Genomic DNA, 20,653 nt, shown 5'->3' with positions numbered 1-20,653 from the left:
TCAACGCGCAAACAGCTGGTCAAAGCACCTCTTCCGATTGAATTGGATGCAAATAACAAAGCCGCATAGGAAGCCTGGGATCATGCATTCAATTAGTATGCAATCACTGTAGAGCAGGGGTGAGCAAGAACCGTTTGAAACCGAACAAACGTCAAAATAAGTTTGTCCATGTAGTGTTTTGACATTTTTTGCTCACCTCTGCTGTAAAGCTTGACAAGCAGAATTGTAAGATTCAGGTGGCTGTCCTGATGAGTGTCCTTGGTAGCTCAGTAAAGGATATATTCGAAAATTTCGGTCTGATTTATATATAAAAATCTAACCTCATTTTTGTGAAAAAGAGATTTAGAGATTACTTCGCCCCCAGCTTGAATGACGTTTACGAGTCTTTCTGATTCAACAACTTGAAACAGGAGGAGGACTTGCCAAGGAACGTTACGTCATTTGCTGATTCAATTGACGATATGTATATCCCACACCTTGGTACACAAACTGAACTAAATTCAATTTAATATGATGTTCAAAAGAAGAAGAAGAGTGCGAAAGAATGAGATAGACATGTGCAAAACGACTGAGAAAGAAAGGGAGGGGAATTTCGATTTCATGAAATTTTTCTGATCTAAAAGTTATTAATAAACTATTAAAATTATTAAATTTTTCAAAATAAAATTCAATTGTACATCAATTGAGCAATGAGCAGCCCCTTGGCAGGTGCTTTTAGCCTGAAACTATAATAATAGAGCTTAAGGAAGTTACTCACGTGTACGCCATGCACGAAGAGAACAGGAATTGCGGTGCCTAAGATGAGGAACCACAGAACAGTGATTGCCATTCCGGTGTTCTTCTCGGTGCGAATCACCATACTGGCGATGGGATGCACCACTGCCAGGAAGCGATCGAGGCTCATGAGGACGAGGGTGTAGATGCTGGCATGGGCTGTTACCACTATCAAATACTGCACAACTTTGCACCATGCATCCCCGAATGGCCACGTGGCCAGCATATAATCGGTGGCTGTAAATGGGACACAGAAGATGACAAAGAGCAAATCTGCCACAGCGAGATTGATGATGAGGAGATTGGTGGTGGAACGCATTCCGGGATTGGAAACCACAACGAGTACAACGAGTATATTGCCCAGAAGGCCAGTAATGCCGATGACCCCAAAGAAGACCGGTACCACGCGTGACACAATCTTCTCTGTCTCATACAAATCTGGGACATCTGGTGGGGGTAGGGTGGATCCGTTTTTCCACACTTCAAATGGATCCTCTGTCGTTGATGTCATTGTTTCTGGCTGCACGTTCCTCACGTTAGACAGCGTGTATCTTCAGGATAGGGCAATCTCTCCTCCCCAAGACAACTCCTCAAATGGTCTTGCTTTATGACTCGAAAATCACCCCCGTTGAGATGTCTATTGTCTCCCTTTGGCAACACCCACACTCTCGGACCCGCCTAGTAACTCATCTACCACACTGATCGTCACTTTTTCCCGGTAATTAATTTAAACTGGCAGTGAATAAACATTTTCAGCCACATTAATTCACAATTATAACTTTTCACTGATGGGGCCCCAGTGTTCCCATTACAGCCCCATGCTTATCTGGCCGCTGCCTAGCGATGAGGGGTGTCCTCTTACATTGAGAAATTAGCATAAAAATTAATATTTTACACAGTGTTGCTCATCAACCAGGCCAGGATGTTATTCATGCGCGGCAACAGAGCTTCTTCACGCGAATTACAAGCCCCTGAAAAAAAAAACAATTTACATTACCCATTTGAATACAATCTCAATGGAAAAAGCATTCAACAATTGTCATTTTGAAATAAATTGATCTATTTTTAATTTAAACATAAGGACGCAGAGTGGTCTCCTTTCTCTGACTCAGACAAGGACCCAGAGAAAGAATTTCCCTGTGCTTTCCATTAATGGAAATATTAACATACTTTTAATGAGGCGAGAATTTCAATTGTCTTTTTATTATTTCTACTGCGATGGTGATAATAATAATCACCATGGCATTTAATTATTTTGGGTCAAGTAGAAAAACACATGGAAATACATCAGTTTTATAGGGGAGAGGAGGGCAATACGAATTATACTATTGTGTAGTTTAAAAATTGTGCTAAAAATTTAATGAGCTGAATAGTTGTGCGATTCCAATGCGAAATGAAACGGACATCTTTCTATTGAATATTATCTTAGTACTGGCTGTTCTCATGTGTTGCTGCATTATCGACTTTATCGTATTGGTTCCCTCCACGACTGTTTCATGATTTTAGAACACAACGAGAACAGATGAAAACAGTCAAGACAAGAACCAGTTCAAAGAAAAGTCGATAACGCAAAAGTACATAAAAACATCCATGTGCTAAAAAAATATTCAGGAGAAAGATGTCCCCTTTAAATTTTTCAATGAAAGAATGAAAGGAAATTTGAAGGAAATTGTCTGCAGTACTGTAGTCAGAAACGTCAAAATTTTATCAAAAATACAATTTTGACAAAAATTTCTTCAAATGTGTAGAGACCTTCAGGCGTTTCTCGGCTTAAGCCGTTATGGCCTCTACACATTGGGAGAAATTTTTGTCAAAAATTGCTTTTTTGAAGGAAATTCCCTGCAGCGTTGTAGGGAGAAACCTCAAATTTCTGTCAAAAACGCAATTTTTGACGAAAATTACTCCCAATGTGTAGACGCCTTTAGTCTGCCTTACTTTGTCAAAAAAGATGAAGTATTCCTTTGTGACTTTTTGAATTGTTTCATCATCAAACTAACCACTATAAAATCAATTGATCAATACCAAAGTTAGTTATTTTATTTACAGGATGATTAAAATGTATTTGTTGTACACAGAAAAACATATTTAGTAATATATTCCGTAAATGTTTGTATAAAAACTAAAAAGAAATTATATTATATTGCAAAACTCGACGAATTGCTTTTCTATTTACAAACAATATTTTTGAAAAACTTTTACAAACTTGTTAGTGAATTACTCAATTCCAGAACGTTTCGTAAGTGTCCAGAAGAAATTCACAAACATTTACGAACAATTCTACAAAATGTTTTTTACTATGTAGAAGAAAACATTACATATCTTTCTAACAGATAAAAAAAAAATCTAAAACAAAGTGTTTTTTTTTTATTTTTCTTGCAAAACTAAACATAAGATATAAGAGCATATAAAAAAATATTTTGTAAAATAGTCTGCAAATGTTTGTGAATTCTGAGAGGAAACTTACAAAATTCTTGCGAATCGTACAACCCACAAATAATAAGTTCGTAATAGTTTGTATTTCTTTGTTTAGCTAATAATAAATACAATATTTGAAAATAAAATAATGACATTTCAATCATAGAAAAGGGATCACCTGGATCCCTTTTAGAGCATAGTACCGACGAAGAGTAGGGATAAAACAGACTGAGTTCATGTGAACACGTTTTGTCTGAGTTATTAGTATTATCAAATTTTTAAATATAGTATATTAGAATTTGAATTAATTATATTACTATTTAAAAAATAAAAAGTTATATGAGTTTAAAAAGAAAAAGGAAAAAAAAATATTTAAAAAATGAAATATTGGATCAAGGTACTCTACTGAGGCGACTAGGTCCCTGAGGCAAACGAAAAAAAACATTGTTCGTAGCATGTTTCTTGACGAGCATTTTGTTTCATTTACAAACATTTTACGTAAGCTTTCGTAAACGTTAACAAATATTTGTAAAACTTTGCCATTTCTTCGTAAGGGTTTGTTAGACCAATAAAAGTATACGAAAAAATGACGAAATTTTACGAACACTTGCCTTTTTGCTACGAACATTAACAAACAGATGTTTGTAAAAAAAACAAAAATGTTTGTTAAGTGATCATGTTACAAACAATACCGTATAAAATTTGTCTTGTACATTATAGTAGTGTTTTCTGAGTTGAAACTCCGTCCGGATACAGCAATACATCTCTAAAAATAGTGTTGCCGTATCCGGACAGAATTTCCTTTTCAAAAACAGCACTGTTACAAAGTTTGTGGAGTAGTACAAACTTTTACGAACTTGACAAATTATTATGTGAATCAAAAACATTTCTTCCGGTAAGCGTCGGGGGATGGGCCAGCTAAGAAAAGAAACCAACAAGAGAGACATACAGAACAGAAATTAATAAGAAAATTGTGAAGATAGCTAAAAGAGACAAGTGCAGTGCCCCAGACCCTATGCCCTGTGAACTAAGGAGACCTATGACAAAGCAAGAAGAGAACAGATTTGACCACTGCACAGTGAGGAAGGCTTGGAGTCTGAGCCGAAAACTTTGGGACAAATCATTTGTTTCTTAGCTGCCCCATTCCCCGACGCTTACCTGAATTGATAATACTTGAATCAACCGTCGAAAAACACCAATATTACAAGAACATTTTGTAAGACCCCAGTAGGAATTTATTCAGATGGCTCATACAACCTGAGAGTTTTCCATCGTTTCAGTTTGAATGTTGATTACCAACGCTAAGACGGCGGTGGCCGCTAGCACATGAACTTTGAATTCCTTAAACACCTATACACTGGTGAAAATAAAAGGATCAAATTGATCCAAATTTGATCATTTTGCAAAGGATAGATCAAGTTTCGAAGTCTGAATGCACATTTTTCATAATAGAACATGTTAATTTGATCCATCCTTTGCAAAAGGGTCAATTTTGATCCTTTTATTTTTACCAGTGTATCTGTCAAAATTTTGCTTTCAAGAGCTCTAGCTCAAAAGCAGTAAGCGAAATAAATAAATGAAAAATATAACTTTTCTGTACCAAAATGCCCCGTTTCCCCACAAAATGAAAATTTGCTTCCTAAGGGAGTAATTCATGCTCGAATGCGTGAAGTTGGTTAAATTTTTAAGGTGAGATGGTGTACAAACCGAGCTTCCTTTCCCAACGTCTTTAATATTCATGGGTAGATTTTTTTCCACACTCAATGTCACAGTACTTTAGCTATCACACCTTAGCATCTTGGGACTTTCTTTGAGAATATTTTACGACAAAGGGAAATCGCGAAAAATGTAAAAAATCTTTGCACCTCTTTTCACCTTCGAGATTTTTGCTGACGCTCCGTCTTGGAAAAATTCTATTTTAGTTATTGCAACGTAACTATACCAACTATACTGTTATGTTACTATGTAAAATGTTCTGAAAGAAATTTTGGTAAAAAGTATGTAGAGAAATAAGAAATATTTTGTTGGCATCATTTTTGTGTCCAGAATTTCCAGTCATGTGAAAAATTAAACATTTTTCCTAGAGAGAAAATCTGTCATCGTAAAAAATTCAAGGATTCAAGGTTTTTCCTTAAATGAACGACACGGAAAAATAGCTTTAAAGGCCTTGGCTCTGAAAAATTATATCTTGAATATTTTATTAAATTTTCAATTAGGATTTTATTCTTTTGTAGGTTTTTGCACAAGAAATTTTCTTCTCTGTTAATCAAACAACAACTTTTTCTACGAAGAATGATTTTATGACTTCCCCAGTTTCTTGTATAAATGTTCAAAGCTATAACCATAACATACACTTGAGAAAAATCGTGAATAGTTATTTTAGCTAGGAGATATTTCACTTTCCTCTTACATTTCCCAATATTTATTTATTTATTTTTAATATACCACAAGCTGTGCTCTAGCTCCAAGATGCTACTGATCGCGCTTACAAGTGATCGTGTTTTGCTCATAAATGTTTGAAAGTCACTTTCGGTGAGTCAATAAATTTTACCGAATTTTTGGAAAATTACTTTTTTTTCCCCATTTGTATCACATAATCTTATGCAAGACATGCTAATCATGAATTATAAGGTGCCAAAAACTCAGAAGAATGTGTTATATTTTCTTCATTGTGGCGAATTGTATTTTTCTTTCTGGAACTCGAAGCAGATTCCATCGGTATTTCAAATTATAAAAATCGCACATTGGCGTTTTTAGTGACGTAATACAGATTTTGTGTTTTGAGTTAGAAGTTCTCAAAAATTGAATTTTTCAGTACACTTTAGTATCACTTTAGTTCTTTATTAGAACATTTATTTTTCCCGCTTTTTCTTTCCAGAGTGTCACTTTTATTCTTACTGTCGATCAAATATTGAATCACAAGGTTCACTTACTGAGCGCATTTTCTTGAACTTGATACTTGAAAATGTTGATGAAAACCAAGTTTTCTTAGCGCAATGTGCCATTCTTATTTTTAAAAATTTAAAAGGGGATACAATAGATGTCAAAAGTTTGTTCCCTCTTGTATGTTTGGGAACCAGGTGGAAAAAAACATAGAAAAAATTACTTTTCTAAATTTTTCTTTTGTAAATTTCTTGCCTGTAATCCGTAGATTTTATTTATGTATTAAAAAAAATAATCGTTTGCCGAAAGTTGATCATTTTTCATGCGCCAAAAGTTTGTTGCCTCATTTGGAAAAGTAACTCAAAATGGTAAAACGGTGAAGAGGCAACAAATTTTTGACACCTACTGTGCGTTATGTAGATTATTTATTTAAGAACACTTTATATTAAAGAAAATTGTCACTTGTATCAGCAATTTTCGCAACTTACTTTTCACTTAAATCCACTGATCCATTTAAATTGTTTAAACTGTTTATTCTCTATTAAGATACTGATTTAAGCATGGAATTATTAAAAAAAAAATATTTTTGCATTTAATCTTGATGAAATTATTATTTTCTGAGCGTTATGGAAAAATGTCACTCTTTTTATAATGTTTCTTGTTTCTATGAAGATATTAAAATGTTACTTTTTCAGTAAGCAAGAAGTTGAAAAATCTGAAAAATTCAAAATCGGACAAATCCGCAATGGGATCTGCTGCAATTTGGGTTTGGTGAAGTCCCTGCGTTCAGGAGATATTATTCGAAATTATTAAACTATTCGAAATTCTGTTTCAAACCGTCCAAATGGTAACATCTTTCCAGAAAGTGTTATATGAAGTCCAAATGTATGTAATTGTTCAAGTAATTTGCCAGATACGTGGTAAGAACTTCCCCGCAGTTACCCATACATGAGAAAAGAGACAACCAATCTCCGAAACGTAGTAAAAGCAAGAAGTAGAGAAGTTTTATAAGTCGTGTTTTCGTGAAAATATTCGAAACTCTAAATGACAAACAGTAGATGACATTTTAAATTCGAAATACTTCGAAAAAAATCGAAGATCTATACTTTTACATCTAACGGCTCGGCACACCTTTTCGATCAAGAAAATTTCATAAAGTCAAAATTCATGTCCCTATCTTTCTTAAAAGCATTGCATATATCTATCCTGCTCCATCGCGCTTTTCTTCTTCTTTAGAATATCACTACAAATTAAATTTAGTTCAGGCCAATTTTGAGATCGAAAAAGTGGGACAGAAATATGCAAATCTTTTTAGAAAGAAAAGGACATGAATTTTGATTTCATGAAATTATACTGAGCTAGAACGTGTGCTGAAGGCATAATGGGTTCAGCACACCTTTTATATCAAGTAAATTTCAAGAAATCAAAATTCATGTCCCTTTCTTTCTCAATCCTTATGCATAAACCTCTCCCTCTCTTTCATACTCTTCTTCTTCTTTCAAACATCACACCAAATTCAATTATGTTCATTTTCAAAATGTTTGAAAAAGAAAGGGATGTGAATTTCGATTTCATGAAATTTTTCTGATCTAAAAGGTGTGCTGGAGCCATAAGGAATGATACTCCAGCTTCTCGTTTATTCATTAAGGTGACTCATGTGTACTTGTTCGAATTTTTAAGTGTCCAGATTAGAACGTCAGCATAAAATCTAGAACTTCGCTTTGTTGTGAAGAAAATCAAATTAATGAACCTTATTCTTGTGTCTATCTAATCTAAAATTCTTTATCTAAATTTGTAATAATCGAAATTCGAAAATCCTCAAAACGTCACTAAAGCGATGTAAGTCAAATTTGGTATTTCAGTTAAAAAAAAAAACTTTCTTGCTTGACCTACATACAATTTTTACCACATGAATAACAATTTAGAAAAGGCATTTAAAATAAATTTTTCTACAAACTCACATCAAAAACTTGTAGAACATTTTTTACATAAATTTCAACGCCATCAACTTGAAATACATGGGACCTCGATAGAGTCAACTAATTATTTCCAGGCCTGTTGACTCCATTGGATTCGGTGACTCAATCGGAGTTCTAAAAAATCCATTAAAACATGAAATTTTGATATAAAGGGGTATTATTTTATGTTTAACACGATAAGAATATTTTATTTTATTTACCCATAAATTCTGCACCCTCTGGTCTAAAAAAGTCTTATGCTTGGGCAAAAGTTGGAGATTAAGAAATGACTTTACAGAATGTTTTTATTAGTAGTAAGTATCTTAACTGAAAATTACTATCCATGTGATAATATTGAAGTTCATCCAGGATGATAAGATGAGGAAATGGTATCTTAAACATTTCATTTTTCACTTTTTTTTAGAAGAGCCTCGGTAGATATTTAATTGTTAAAATTCTGATGAATTAACGTTATTAATTAAAATTTATTTTAAACTTTTATTCTATGAAAGAAGAGATTGATAGTTGTTCTTTTCGTTATGACATAACTATGGTTCTAAACTTCACAAAAAGAGCAATAAAACCAATTTTTCTCATTTTCTTCTTGTTGTGAAAAAGGGGCGCTAAATGGTTAGAGATATCTACTTGGAGTCTATAGATGACCTCCTTATAAGTCAACCTTGGGATTATTATTATGACCATCAATTCATCCCTACCCCTCCTTTTCACCGCCAAAATCGTTCTTTTTTGTGATTAAAAGAAAACACGTCATACGGGATCATAGGGCTTAAGCAAAAAAATCTTAAGGCAAGAGAACTTTCAATCGGTCAACCAAACACTGAAAATCACGAAAAGAAAATTATTTTGTCGAAAATTGATAACACGGTTAATATACGAATTTTATCATAATGTTGTTTTTCATGTGTTAAAAACGTTACATTGATACACCAAAACACTGATTTTAATTTCGAAAAAGTCATACAATATTATTAGTTAAATAATAATGGAAAAGTTGACTATCGGAGTCAATTTAGATCCATGTCGATTCTATCGGAGTCCGTAGAGCAAACAAATAGCTGTTGACTCTATTGGAGATTGTTTCTATCAAGAGTTGACTCTATCGAGGTCCCACTGTATATTTTAAATGCGTTTTCTGAATTGTCGTGGATGCTTTAAAAATTGCATGTAGGCCCTGAAGAAGGTCCCAACCAAGGGTCGTAACGTCGGCCAATAAAAGCAAAGAGAAGACCACAAAATGATATCACTATTGAGTCAGCCTAGAACTTTCTTAAAAAGGCACTAATCAAACCTTTTCTAGCAGTGTTTGGGGCGTATGCTGATCGTGAATTGTGTGAAGAAGAGTGCAAAATTCGATTAATTTCCTGTGCTGTCGCTTGTGATTTCCTTAAAAAGGTGTACAGTGTTTCCGGATAACTATCGTGCCCTTGGCAGAAAAAAAAAGCACAATCAAATGAACGAATATCAACAGAATTGTAAGATAGGCATCTCTCTATGCGAAAATACCGGATCAAACCCCAAAGAATTATCCCTGCGTGCTGTGTTGAAGGAAAACGACCCTCATTCATTCTCATGTTTTTCCCCCGACAAACTTTTCTCTAGTACCAAGAACTTTAAACACTTGTTCTGGGGTTGTATGAGGAGCAAATGCCTTTAGCACCCCATGCATGCGTATATTTGGGGCACGCAAACGCACCCCATGGGAGGGGTGCGGCAGCCCCAAAAGTGCTCTGGGTGTGCTTTCAACTAGTGGGTAGGAACTAATTCAATGAGACACGCATTTCCATAAAATGACGAAATATTCGAGGAGAATGTATGGGCATATTTCCAAATGCTAAATACCATCAATATGGGGTTCTTGGCAGTCTGGCGGGAAGCTCAATAATTGGTACAAATTAATATTAATCACCATGAGAAAAGTTTACATCTTCAGGATATATCTCTGGAGAGATAACCAAGAGCTTACTCCCATATTCGTGGAAGTCACTTGAGTCCTCTCGCCTCCGCCTATTCCGCAAAAACCTTTTTCTGTGATTCTTTGAAAAGATTTCACAGATATTGCGCCACAGGCAAAGAGACACGACATATCCTCAAAATCAGACTAAAATATTTAAGATGAATAGCGAGAGATTAGAATTGAGATTTTATGTTGAAAACTTCAATTTGCAAAAGCAATTGTTAATCATCCGAAGGGATTCTGTTGAGCTATCACAAAATGCAAATGTGGAGAATATCTTAGGAAAGATAAACCTACCCTAAAACACAATTCTCTGCGTGTTTGCCCAACTTTAATTTAATATCTAGAGAGATATAGAAATTTTAATATGTAATGTAAGATTTTAATGATACTGCAAAATATTGCAGAAATTACTTTAATATCTGACCAACTACACCACAAAATTATAATTAACTATTTTACATGTTTTACAGAGATAAAAAGCCCATATTTTGCAATAAACTTTCATCTCGGGTCACATTTTAAATACCCGTATCCCTGGTATTGCTGGTATCAGTGCGAGTTCAATTGGGTGACATCTATTTATTTTATTCTTATCTAAAAAAAATCTATTTTCACAAAGCCTAAATTTTGAGTGACACTGCACAAATTATTAGTAAAATAATTATTTTGTCAGCAAAAAATCAAATTTGATCAGAACTTAATGTAGAACTTTATGGTTTTGTATCTTTATGGCATCAACACACCTTTTAGATCGGTAAATAAATTTCATGAAATCAAAATTCATATCCCTTTTTTCCTTAAAAGTATTCCATATGTTTATCCTGCTCCGTCGCACTCTTCTTCTTCTTTTTTAGAACATCACACTAAATTAAATTTAGATCAGTCGAATTTTGTATTCGAAAGAGTGGGATAGACGTACGCAAATCTTTTTAAAAAGAAAAGGACGCGAATTTCGACTTCATGAAATTTTGCTGTCCTAAAAGGTGTGCCGGGGGCATTAACATAATGTACTAATTGAAATAATTAACGAGTAAAATTAGATTAAGCCAGAAAATAATTCAAATTGGTATGTAATGCCTCTCTCACACCATTTAGCTCGGTTTCATGAAATTAAAATTCACGTCCTTTTTTTTCTTAAAGAATTTGCATTAGTCTATCCTACTCTTTGAATTTCTTATGACGTTCTAAAAAATAAGAAGAGTCTGAAAGTGTGAGATAGACATATGCAAAGCTTTTAGAAAAGAAAGGGATGTGAATTTCGACATGAAATTATCCTAATCTAAAAGTTGTGCTAGAACCAAAATTCCTACAGCACATCAATCTATTTTATCAACAAAATGTTCTGAAATCAAAATTCACATCCCTTTCTTTCTCAAAAGTTTTGCAGATTTCCACTCTTTTGAATTCAAATTGGATTGAACTAAATTGAATTTGTTCTGATGTTTAAAAGAATAAGAAGAATGCCAAGTACTCTTTCTCAAAAGGCAACGCAAAACAGATCACAATATGAGTATTAATTGACTAATCCTGAATAGGAAGTTGTTTATTTTTTTATTTATGTAATATTGATGTTGAATTTTGATTTAATATTGAAATTTTGATTTTTTCCGTTTAAGATATTTGTGATTTTTTCAATGCCTTTTCTTGCACTTGGAATAAGCCTTAAAGCAAAATACTTGCATGTGATACTCAGTACTTTAAGAAACACTCATGCTTGTAAATATAGATAGATAATTTATTCATCACAATATCTTGAATTTTGTTCAATGAAAAGCACCTCGAGTGAAGTATACGTCTTAAACGGGAATTCAACATTTTTTACACAATCTTTCTTTAAAAAATTAGGAACTTTCTTTGAAATACACAAAGTTTTACACTATTTAATTATGAAAAAAAATCAAACTGTGCTCGAAAGTATTTTACATTGAAAGTAGAATTTTCCAACAATTTTGAATTATGCTCAACGCACAATACTTTTGTTTAGTAAACATGTTTTTGACATTTCAATGAGAGGAGTGAGATCTAGATCTAGTCATCTCGCTCATTCTCATGCGAAATGTTGAAAACATGTTTACAAACAAAAGTTATTGTGCGGTGGTCATTACACTATCTTGTTTAAAAATGTTTATGATTATATCGTGTAAATTTTCACAATACACAGTTAGGGGAAAGTACCCTCCATTCGAACGTTCATGCCCTCGAATAATGTGAATTTCTTTTATTTTCTCTAAAAGACTTACACATGTGAAATGTGTAAGTCTCTTGGGAAAAATAAAAGAAATTCACATTATTCGAAGGTATAAACGTTCGAAGGAAGAGTACTTTCCCCTACACAATTTCAATTCACACTATTTTAGTGTTAAAACTTTACACCTTTTTTATGTTTTTTATTGTGTTAGTACATGATGCCCTACACCCTAGAACTAGAACTTCAGAATGAATTTAAATAAAAAAAGCTGTTTAGCAAGCTCAAACTCCGATCTTTCTTTTTTTCAGTTTAATTCTCGATTGCGTTTATCTTTGTTTTGAATGATCTCAGAAATTTGATTTCTTTCTAAGAAAATACCCAAGAAGCAATTTTTTCTTAATATAGTCTTGTAGAATTCCTTAAGTAAAGAACTATAGAACCAAAAATCTTTTTATTTACTTATAACGCTCTTGATTCCATCATTGAGATTACTATAAGTAAAGTGGCGCACTCTAAAGGATCCTAAGAACTTCTATAGGAATTTCAACAGAAAATTCTCACTTTAAGTCTTTTAAAAGTATACTAAAAGACTTGTTTAATACTTGGTTCTATAAGGTAGCTATTTTGTTTCTTGGGTAAGAATTCATGATCATAGAACTGCACTCAATGATATGATCGAGTTACAAATAGATTAAATAGCATAAATAAATAGCAATTTTTATTAAAAATTGATAAATGTTTTTAATTCTTCACTATCTTTTGACTTGAGAAATCAAAAGTTCTCTTCATAGAGGCTTTATCAACTTTATGTCAATATAAAACTAGTTAATAACTCCCATAGCAAGTCAATTAATAAACTATATTGCATTAAATTGTATTCCTACGGTATTTAAATTGCAATAAATTTTGAATTACACTATGAAATCGTTGAAGATCCAAATTTAACTCAGTGAAATATTCTCTTTTGATTCCCATTTCAAAAATTTACGCAAAAAAAAAGTGTCACAAATCTCAATTTTAGTCAGAGAGAAAAAGGTGTTCAAGAAAAGAACTTCAACGCCATTTATTTTTAGCATAAGAGCATAGGAATCCCATCAACTGTGGACTCTTGAAGGTTTATCGCGGAGGAAGGGGGGGATAGACGATTCCCTTTGATGCTGATAGTACCCCAATGCCGTTTGCACTGTAAGCTAGCAATAAATTCCGCGGGGCAATTAATATTAATTAATTAATTCACGAGTATATTGGCTCTGTGTAGAAATCCATTTGCCGCGTCTAGCACGTCTAGTACTAGAACATTTTTGGCGCGGATGTTCTAGAAAGAAGCACTTTGGAGGGAAATTCTGGTCAGAGACAAGGGTAGAGTGTGGGTGATTAATTTGTCACTGAAATTGAAGCACATACACTGCTTTTTCTCTCCCTGAGTGCGCACTTTCTCCCAGAGTCCTCTTGTCTATGTCTCACTCGTGAGGAATTCTTTTGGGTGTCACTGGTGCGTACTGAAGCACTTGTGTTCATCCGTACCTCCGCATAGAAAAAGCACCCAAAAACCTTTCACCGAAACTTGGTTAGTCACGGAACTTACGAGAGGGCACACGCACAAAGCCACAGCACACAGTGGTACCATTCGGTTTGGAGGCAAGTGAAGAACTGAAAGCGTCGAACGGAAAATCTGCTCATGGACCTCTTACCTTTTTGCACGCCGCGTTCATTGTGGATTGTGGGTGATGTCTGCGCCAGTCTCTTCAGACACTCTCACAGACATTCTGGTTTATCGGGATGCTGGGAAATATAGGCACACTCTCCTACGCTGCGTGCGTTATATATTTCCATAGCCAGAGCCACATAGTATTTCCCTCGTTCCAGAAAATAGATAGCCAAGTTGATAAGACTTTGTGGAACACTCGATGGAAGTCTTCAGACTAAAGCCCAGTTCCTGAATATCTCTCAATCCTGAGTTTAATTTATTTTTCAGAATCTAATGCATAATTCAACCTTAATACCTAATCCTACAACAAAATTTTGCAAAAGAAAATCCAGACTGATAGGAATTCAAAGAAGTTAAGCCATACAGCTAAGCCTTATACGGGCTTCAGACCTAAGATTTAGCCATATGGCTTAACTGTTCTAATTTCTTATCAATCACGATTTTTTGGAAAATTTTACTTAGGATTGGAATATTAAAGATAAAAGTCCTATAGATTCTCAAAAAGCCATAAAATAGCTTGCTATTGAGGATTTTAAGACCTTTGGGAACTGAGCTAAACCTCTAGTCTGAAGACCGCCTTAAATCTGAAGCCCGCAGAACTTGTAACTTTAATATTATATAAATAAAATTCGGAGTTTATCTCTCAAGACTGAAGATACGCTTTAAATGTACAACGAGCGTTGAAATTGAATGAAGGTGTATCTAACTTCCTCGCCTTCCTAGCTAGGGTACAACGCCCTCAAGCGGAAGTATTGTAGCTTCCTTTACAATTCCGCTTTAAATAGATAGGTTGAAGTGGAGCACCTTTGAATTGGGGCACTTTTAAAACTGGGCTTCTTTCTCCTATTTTTAAATGAAACTGTGACTTACCATGATATAATCCAGGTCCATAAACGAATTGGGAAGCTAAATTGCATTCTGATACGACTCAAATAAATTTAAAAATGTAAGAAAAAAGCCCTATTTTAAAGATGCCCCAATTCAAAATGCCTTACTTCCCCATATTTTAAAGTTTAGAAGACTATTAGGGGAAAGCACTCTACCTTCGGACGACTCTAGCTTCGGACAATTCATTTTTTTCTATATTTCTAAAAGATTTCCCTAGTAGAACGTTTCAGAAAAACTTAACCTCAAATTATTTCCAAAAGTACGATGTCCTTTTGGTGACAGCCCATTTTTTCAATATCAGCGATCAATGCATTGAAGATGAAAATCTATGGAATCTCTGTAGTTATTTTGATTTGGTAAATTTAACTCAAAGCCCTCCATTTAGTCCCAACAACTTACAATCCGGAAATTAAATTTTAACCACAAGTGTCCCAAATAAAACGAAATCAGACTAAAAACTAAAGTTTTATAGCTATTAGAGTAAGTATACTTAAAAAATGCTTATTAGAAAGTCATTAATTATGTGGTTAGTGCTACAGCTGAGTTATGGTGATATTTTAATGAAAAATAAACATGTTTTTTAGCACTTTACTGTTCTCAAGTGTTTCTGCATAATCGATTTTTCTTTGTGTTGGTTCCTGTCACGACTATTTAGTGGTTTTATAACAAGGCGTGACAGGAACCATAAGAAATAAAAGTCGATAATGCAGATGCACTTGAAAACATCAAAGTGCTAAAGAAACATGATCATTTTTCATTGGAAAATAGCACCATCATGTTATTTGTGAAGTGCCATCGTTTGTCCCTTTTTCATATTTTTAACTGCTCGAACTCCAAGAGAGAGCAGTTTTCACAAGCGAATTTTTAGTCAATTAAATAGCCTATAATTCCTAGCCATACATTTCTTCCTCAAAAATCTGTGTTAATTTTAGCGCTATATATCTTAACACTTTATACTGTAGACTCTCTCTCAATCGGGAATATGGGGCAAAATGTCATCCGGTTTAGCGATAGAATTGAGCGTCAAAGCCTTTGTAAATTCCACAAAAAGCGCTCCATTGTAAAGAATCACGATAAAATAGGAAGAACTACACCGAATTTGAGCAAATTAGCTTCATAATTAAACGTGGAAATTGTCAACAAAATTTGACGCCCGATTGAAAAAGAGCCGATTGAGTGAGAGTCTACTGTATTTTGTAATCAAAAGTAATCATTTTATTCTAATTTAAACTTTAAAGCTTCATACCAACAATTCTACCCAATATTATGCGGAATTGGCATCTAAAATGGATATTTTAATGGCTTTTATTACAAAAAACAATGAAGATTTCACGATAGGGGAAAGCCTGCATATCTGAGACGCAGTGTATTATCCTTTAATTATTTAAATAAATGTGATAAAAACACTAATCGAGTTATTTTAATAAAGTCAATACTAGTGAGTATACTAAGCACTATACAAAATTTCAAGGTAATTTTCTAAGCAAAAGGTGCCTCAAACATGCCGGTTCTCCTCTATAATACAGAATGTAAATTCTGCGAATATTGCAATTGTTTTTCAATTAAAAATTGACTTTTTATTACGAAAATCGGTAAAACAAAACACTTTTTTTTATTAATTTCTTGAAAATTTATAGAAAAATCACGTGAAAATGGGAAAATCTTTATTGGAAAATGAATTTATGAATCCTCTAGAACTATACTATAAAAATTTTGCGAAATGAGAAACTATTAAAAAATTCGCTATTATGTTGAAAATATCCACAGTGGTATTTTATGCCAATTGGTATTCCACTATTACTTTTTTTGTCTCAAGCTGGGTACGACTTTCTGTGTGAACATAATGATGCTATTCCATTAAAAATTAAAAGCGGAAATTTTTGGAACACGACAAAGACTGAGGAGCAAACAGCCGTGATAAGAACCAACATAAAAAAATCTATGGATAATGCAGAAGCACTTGAGAACAGTCACGTGCTAAATACATGTTCAGGAGCAATATTTCCCGTGTTCATCTTTTTATGAAAAGGCGAAATCATATGAATGTATTTATTTAGTACTTAACTGTTCTCAAGTGCTTCTGCAATATCGACTTATCTTTGTGAACACGACAAAAACTGAGGAAAACATCGATGACAGGAACCAATATAAAGAAGAGTCGATAGATAACGCAGAAGCACTTGGGAACAGTCATATCCTAAAAAAAAATGTTTTGCAGAAAGATTTCTCCGTTTCATTTTTCCAATGAAAAAAATTGAATGGGAGAAATCTTTCTCCTGTGCATTTATTTAGTACTTGACTGTTCTCATGTATTTCTACTTTATCAACTTTTATTTATATTGATTTCTGTTTTGACTGTTTTTCGTCAGTCCTCGTTAGAATCACCAAACACTAGAGAGGAATACTCGAATTATAAAAGGAAATCTTTCACTTGCACATTTTTTTTTAGCACATTACTGTTCTCAAATGTTTCTACATTATCGACTTTGTGTTGGTACCTGTCACAACTTTCCAGTCCTTGCCATGTACTATAAAACAACCAAACAGTCGTGACGGGAAGCAACATGTCGATTATGTAGAAGCACTTGAAAACAGTCATGTACTAAAAGAATGTTCAGGAGAAAGATTTCTCCCTTTCGTTTTTTCCAAAGAAAGAATGAAATGGAGAAATCTTTTTCTGAGAAATTTTTTTAGTACATGAGTGTTCTTATGTACTTCTACATAATTCCGTTGACGGAATAACAGGCTACTTCCAGTCTCAGTCCTAATAATTTAATTTACTTTTTTTTTCAATATTGCCTTTGCCTTATATCCACTTACTTAAATTTTGTTAATAACTTTTTTTTGTCTTTTTTCCTCTTCTTTTGCCAAACATTGTAAGAGGGGCGAACCATATTTGTTTGAGAAATTAATAAATAATAATAATAATCGACATTCCTTTATGTTGGTTCCTGTCTCGACTGTTTACCCCAGTCCTTGCTGTGTTCTAAAACAACAAAAACAGTCGTGAGAAAAACCAACACAAAGAAAAATCAGTAAAGTGAGTCAATAAGTTGTGAAAGGATCTTTCAAGAGGAAATCTTTCACCTGAACACTTTTTAGCACTTTACCGTTCTCAAATTTTTCTTCATTATCGAATTTTCTCTGCATTGATTTCATTTGCGACTGTTTAATGGGTTTAGAACACAGCAGAAGGACTCGAGGAAACATTCGAGACAGGAACCAAAACAAAGTAAAGTCGATAATGCAGAAGCACTTGAGAACAGTAAAGTGCTAAAAAAAAGGTGTTCAAGAGAATGATTTCCCCTTTTAATTTTCCATTGCAATAGCACCACCATAACTCATCAAAATCATTGGTTTGCATACATAGCTCTCTCTTTTGAATTCGAGCAATAAAATGATGTATATCGCCCATTGAAATTGCTCTCGGAGATTTAAGATATTTTTCTCGCCGTTTTTATGCAAAAATAAAATTTCATCTCTCTCCCCATAAAGCCACCCCCCTTGTGTAAATATTTAATTTAATGCCTTTGATGATTGTTGCATGTATCAGATCGCAATTAATGTTGTGAGAACATTCATGCTGTGCTTAGTGGAATGCAATTTTAAATAAATTCCAATTTCTCCGCATAACTGCCCCAAACCACCCCCGCAAATCCCAACACGTCGCCCTCAATGGGTAGTGAAAAAAAATTATGGTGATAAAAAAGGGGATATTTTATCGCTTGGCTTTGGTGTAAAAGGCAGAAATTGAGTGCACAAAACATTATTCCGGGAATTACTGGGGCTCCCTTTTCTGGGACAATGTTTCTAAAATCGCCATGCGTAATCATTGATTTTATTCTTTATGTCCCCACACACGGAAAATTTACGCCCAAGTCCCCCCTTTTCAATTTTCTCAGAATTTCCCTGAGAGATCCTTTTTCACGTGGGAGTTTCAGTTACTTTCCCCAACAAATTTAATTTGAATTGTGTTTTCGATTCTTCGAAAAGCTTCGAAAAAGCTTCGAAATTTAGCAGAATCTTCAGAGCATTCAGCACAAGTGGAGGCGCCTGGTATTTTAATGTCAGGCTTTTTGGGATTGTTTTTGGTGATAAAATCTCGTGAAAAATGGCTCATAGCCGGTTGGAAAAAATAGGAACGATATTCACAAGGTAACTTCTTCCTCCAACACTGCCCGAGGAGTCATAATTTGCAGGAATCACTGTCTTGCAGGACATCTGGGCTCCTGAAGAGTGGCGCAATGAAGCCGGAAGATAAGCCCCTTTGGTATGAGATTTACAACGCATTTCCCCCCAAAGCTGAGCCTAGGTACGACAGACCAGCCCCAAACACGACAGTCAGAGATATCTTCTATCCCGAGGATGTTGTCAGAGCGTAAGTAGCCCTCAAATTCCCAGTCAATTCCCCTTCAAAAAAAACCATCAATCTACAGGAAGTTCCACAAACTCTCCAAGACCCAAGGAACAATAAATTTGTCTGATGGGAAGAATAAGACTCACTGCCAGATTTTCATAGATATCTACAATAAATTGAAAGAGGATGGGGCGCTGTCGGAAGAGAAGATTCTCGAAGCTGCTCAATTGAAATTGGAGCAAACCATTCAGGAGGAGAGGCTCAACAGAGGAAGCTCAGGACTTCTCTCGAGCTTCACAGAAGCCAAGACCAAGCAGGAAACGGGAAATGTTAACATTACTGAGCTATTCAAGTCATAAATGTAAGAAATCAAACAGTTCTTGGTGGTAAATATAGGTTAATTCTTTAGAAATTGCATTTGTTTTGATTGGCACGTGCGACTCCACTACACTGTTAGAAAAATTAAGCGTGATTCTTACGTAATCACACCGATCACACCTATAGTCATCAACCGAGTTGGTGGAGTCTTCGATCAGTCTAATATTCACAGGGTAGTATTTTTGGACCATCTCTGATACCGAAAATGAGCAAGCGAATTTTCAGATGTTTTAGCTTTTCGAGATATTTTTAAAAATATGTAAAATCGCGATTTTTAAGACTGTGTCGAAGTCTTTCATGGCGCTTTTGTTCATTTTAAGCAGGTTTGTGTTGTAGAGCTAGTTGAGAAGACCAATTAAAAAAAATCTAACAGGTTACTTTTCAATATTGCATAGGGTAAAAAGTGGAAAGCGAAACAGTTTGGAAAGTGAGACCAAGCAGTGTGGAATGTGAGACACCTCCCTAAAAACTTGATAATAAATCAATTAAATAATTCAATTTTCGATAAAAAGATTTTTAAACCTGATTTTGTGATTATTTGAGAAGTTAAAAATGCAAAAGTCGTTTTTAAACAATCAAAGGGTGACTTGGAAGAAAAATTTAAAAAATGTATTGCATGTGTGATATTCATAACCTTGACACGGTAGTTGTCATTTTCTCTGTTTCTTATGGAAGTTGCTAGGAAAATATCAAAGTGTTTTGCTTGATTTTTCGGCATAATTTGTGAAATATTATTAAGTCCGTAGTGAAAATTGAAGAGCATACATCCATTTAAAAGGTGAATAAAAAATATTTGTGAAATATTACACATAAAAAGGAGAGAAAAGTGATTTAATTTTGTGTTGCTTTCAAAACAAGTTTTATGAAATCTTGGACAAGTTGATTTTGTTAATGAATTTGGTGGTTTTGTGCAGTGAAATCATGTCAACTGTCAACAAGGAAGACAAGGATCCTTAAGTACCCAGAGAAATAGTTGCAACAGCAGTTATTAGCTGATAAGGAGAAAATCTCCTGGAGAAAGGCTGCCAAATTAATGTTGTTTTTTATCGCAATTGTCTTAAATTTCTCATCAAAATTATCGTTAAAAAATTCAAATATCGTTTAACTACTCCCTCTGTTCCAATGC

At 34.2% G+C, this 20,653-nt stretch overlaps 2 protein-coding genes across 3 annotated transcripts in view; one reads left to right on the top strand and one right to left on the bottom strand.

The window, feature by feature from the left end:
- LOC129799276 (allatostatin-A receptor-like) overlaps nt 1-13,848 on the bottom strand; it is a 149,484-nt gene extending 135,636 nt beyond the window's left edge. For both annotated transcript variants that reach the window (XM_055843022.1, XM_055843023.1), the window contains exons 1-2: nt 13,601-13,848; nt 758-1,745 (exon numbers count right to left, since the gene is read on the bottom strand). In XM_055843022.1, coding sequence (XP_055698997.1) covers nt 758-1,285 — 528 coding nt within the window. In that variant the 5' untranslated portion in view covers nt 1,286-1,745; nt 13,601-13,848. The remainder of the gene's footprint in view (nt 1-757; nt 1,746-13,600) is intronic.
- Nucleotides 13,849-18,827: 4,979 nt separating this feature from the next.
- On the top strand, nt 18,828-19,561 carry LOC129799279 (28S ribosomal protein S23, mitochondrial). Its single transcript, XM_055843027.1, has 3 exons — nt 18,828-18,947; nt 19,009-19,170; nt 19,229-19,561. The coding sequence occupies exons 1-3, from the start codon at nt 18,904-18,906 to the stop codon at nt 19,506-19,508; spliced, it is 486 nt and encodes a 161-aa protein (XP_055699002.1). The 5' UTR covers nt 18,828-18,903; the 3' UTR covers nt 19,509-19,561.
- The last annotated feature ends 1,092 nt before the right edge of the window (nt 19,562-20,653 follow it).

Source organism: Phlebotomus papatasi, chromosome 1, assembly GCF_024763615.1.
Source record: "Phlebotomus papatasi isolate M1 chromosome 1, Ppap_2.1, whole genome shotgun sequence".
Lineage (NCBI taxonomy): Eukaryota > Metazoa > Arthropoda > Insecta > Diptera > Psychodidae > Phlebotomus > Phlebotomus papatasi.
This window is presented reverse-complemented; position numbering and strand designations above follow the sequence as displayed.

Bases quoted from the DNA above. Each gene is read 5' to 3' on its own strand.
- LOC129799279 (XM_055843027.1), top strand. From the start codon at position 18,904: ATGGCTCATAGCCGGTTGGAAAAAATAGGAACGATATTCACAAG. The intron at 18,948-19,008 runs GTAACTTCTTCC...ACTGTCTTGCAG, and splicing joins ATAGGAACGATATTCACAAG to GACATCTGGGCTCCTGAAGA. The intron at 19,171-19,228 runs GTAAGTAGCCCT...ATCAATCTACAG, and splicing joins CCCGAGGATGTTGTCAGAGC to GAAGTTCCACAAACTCTCCA.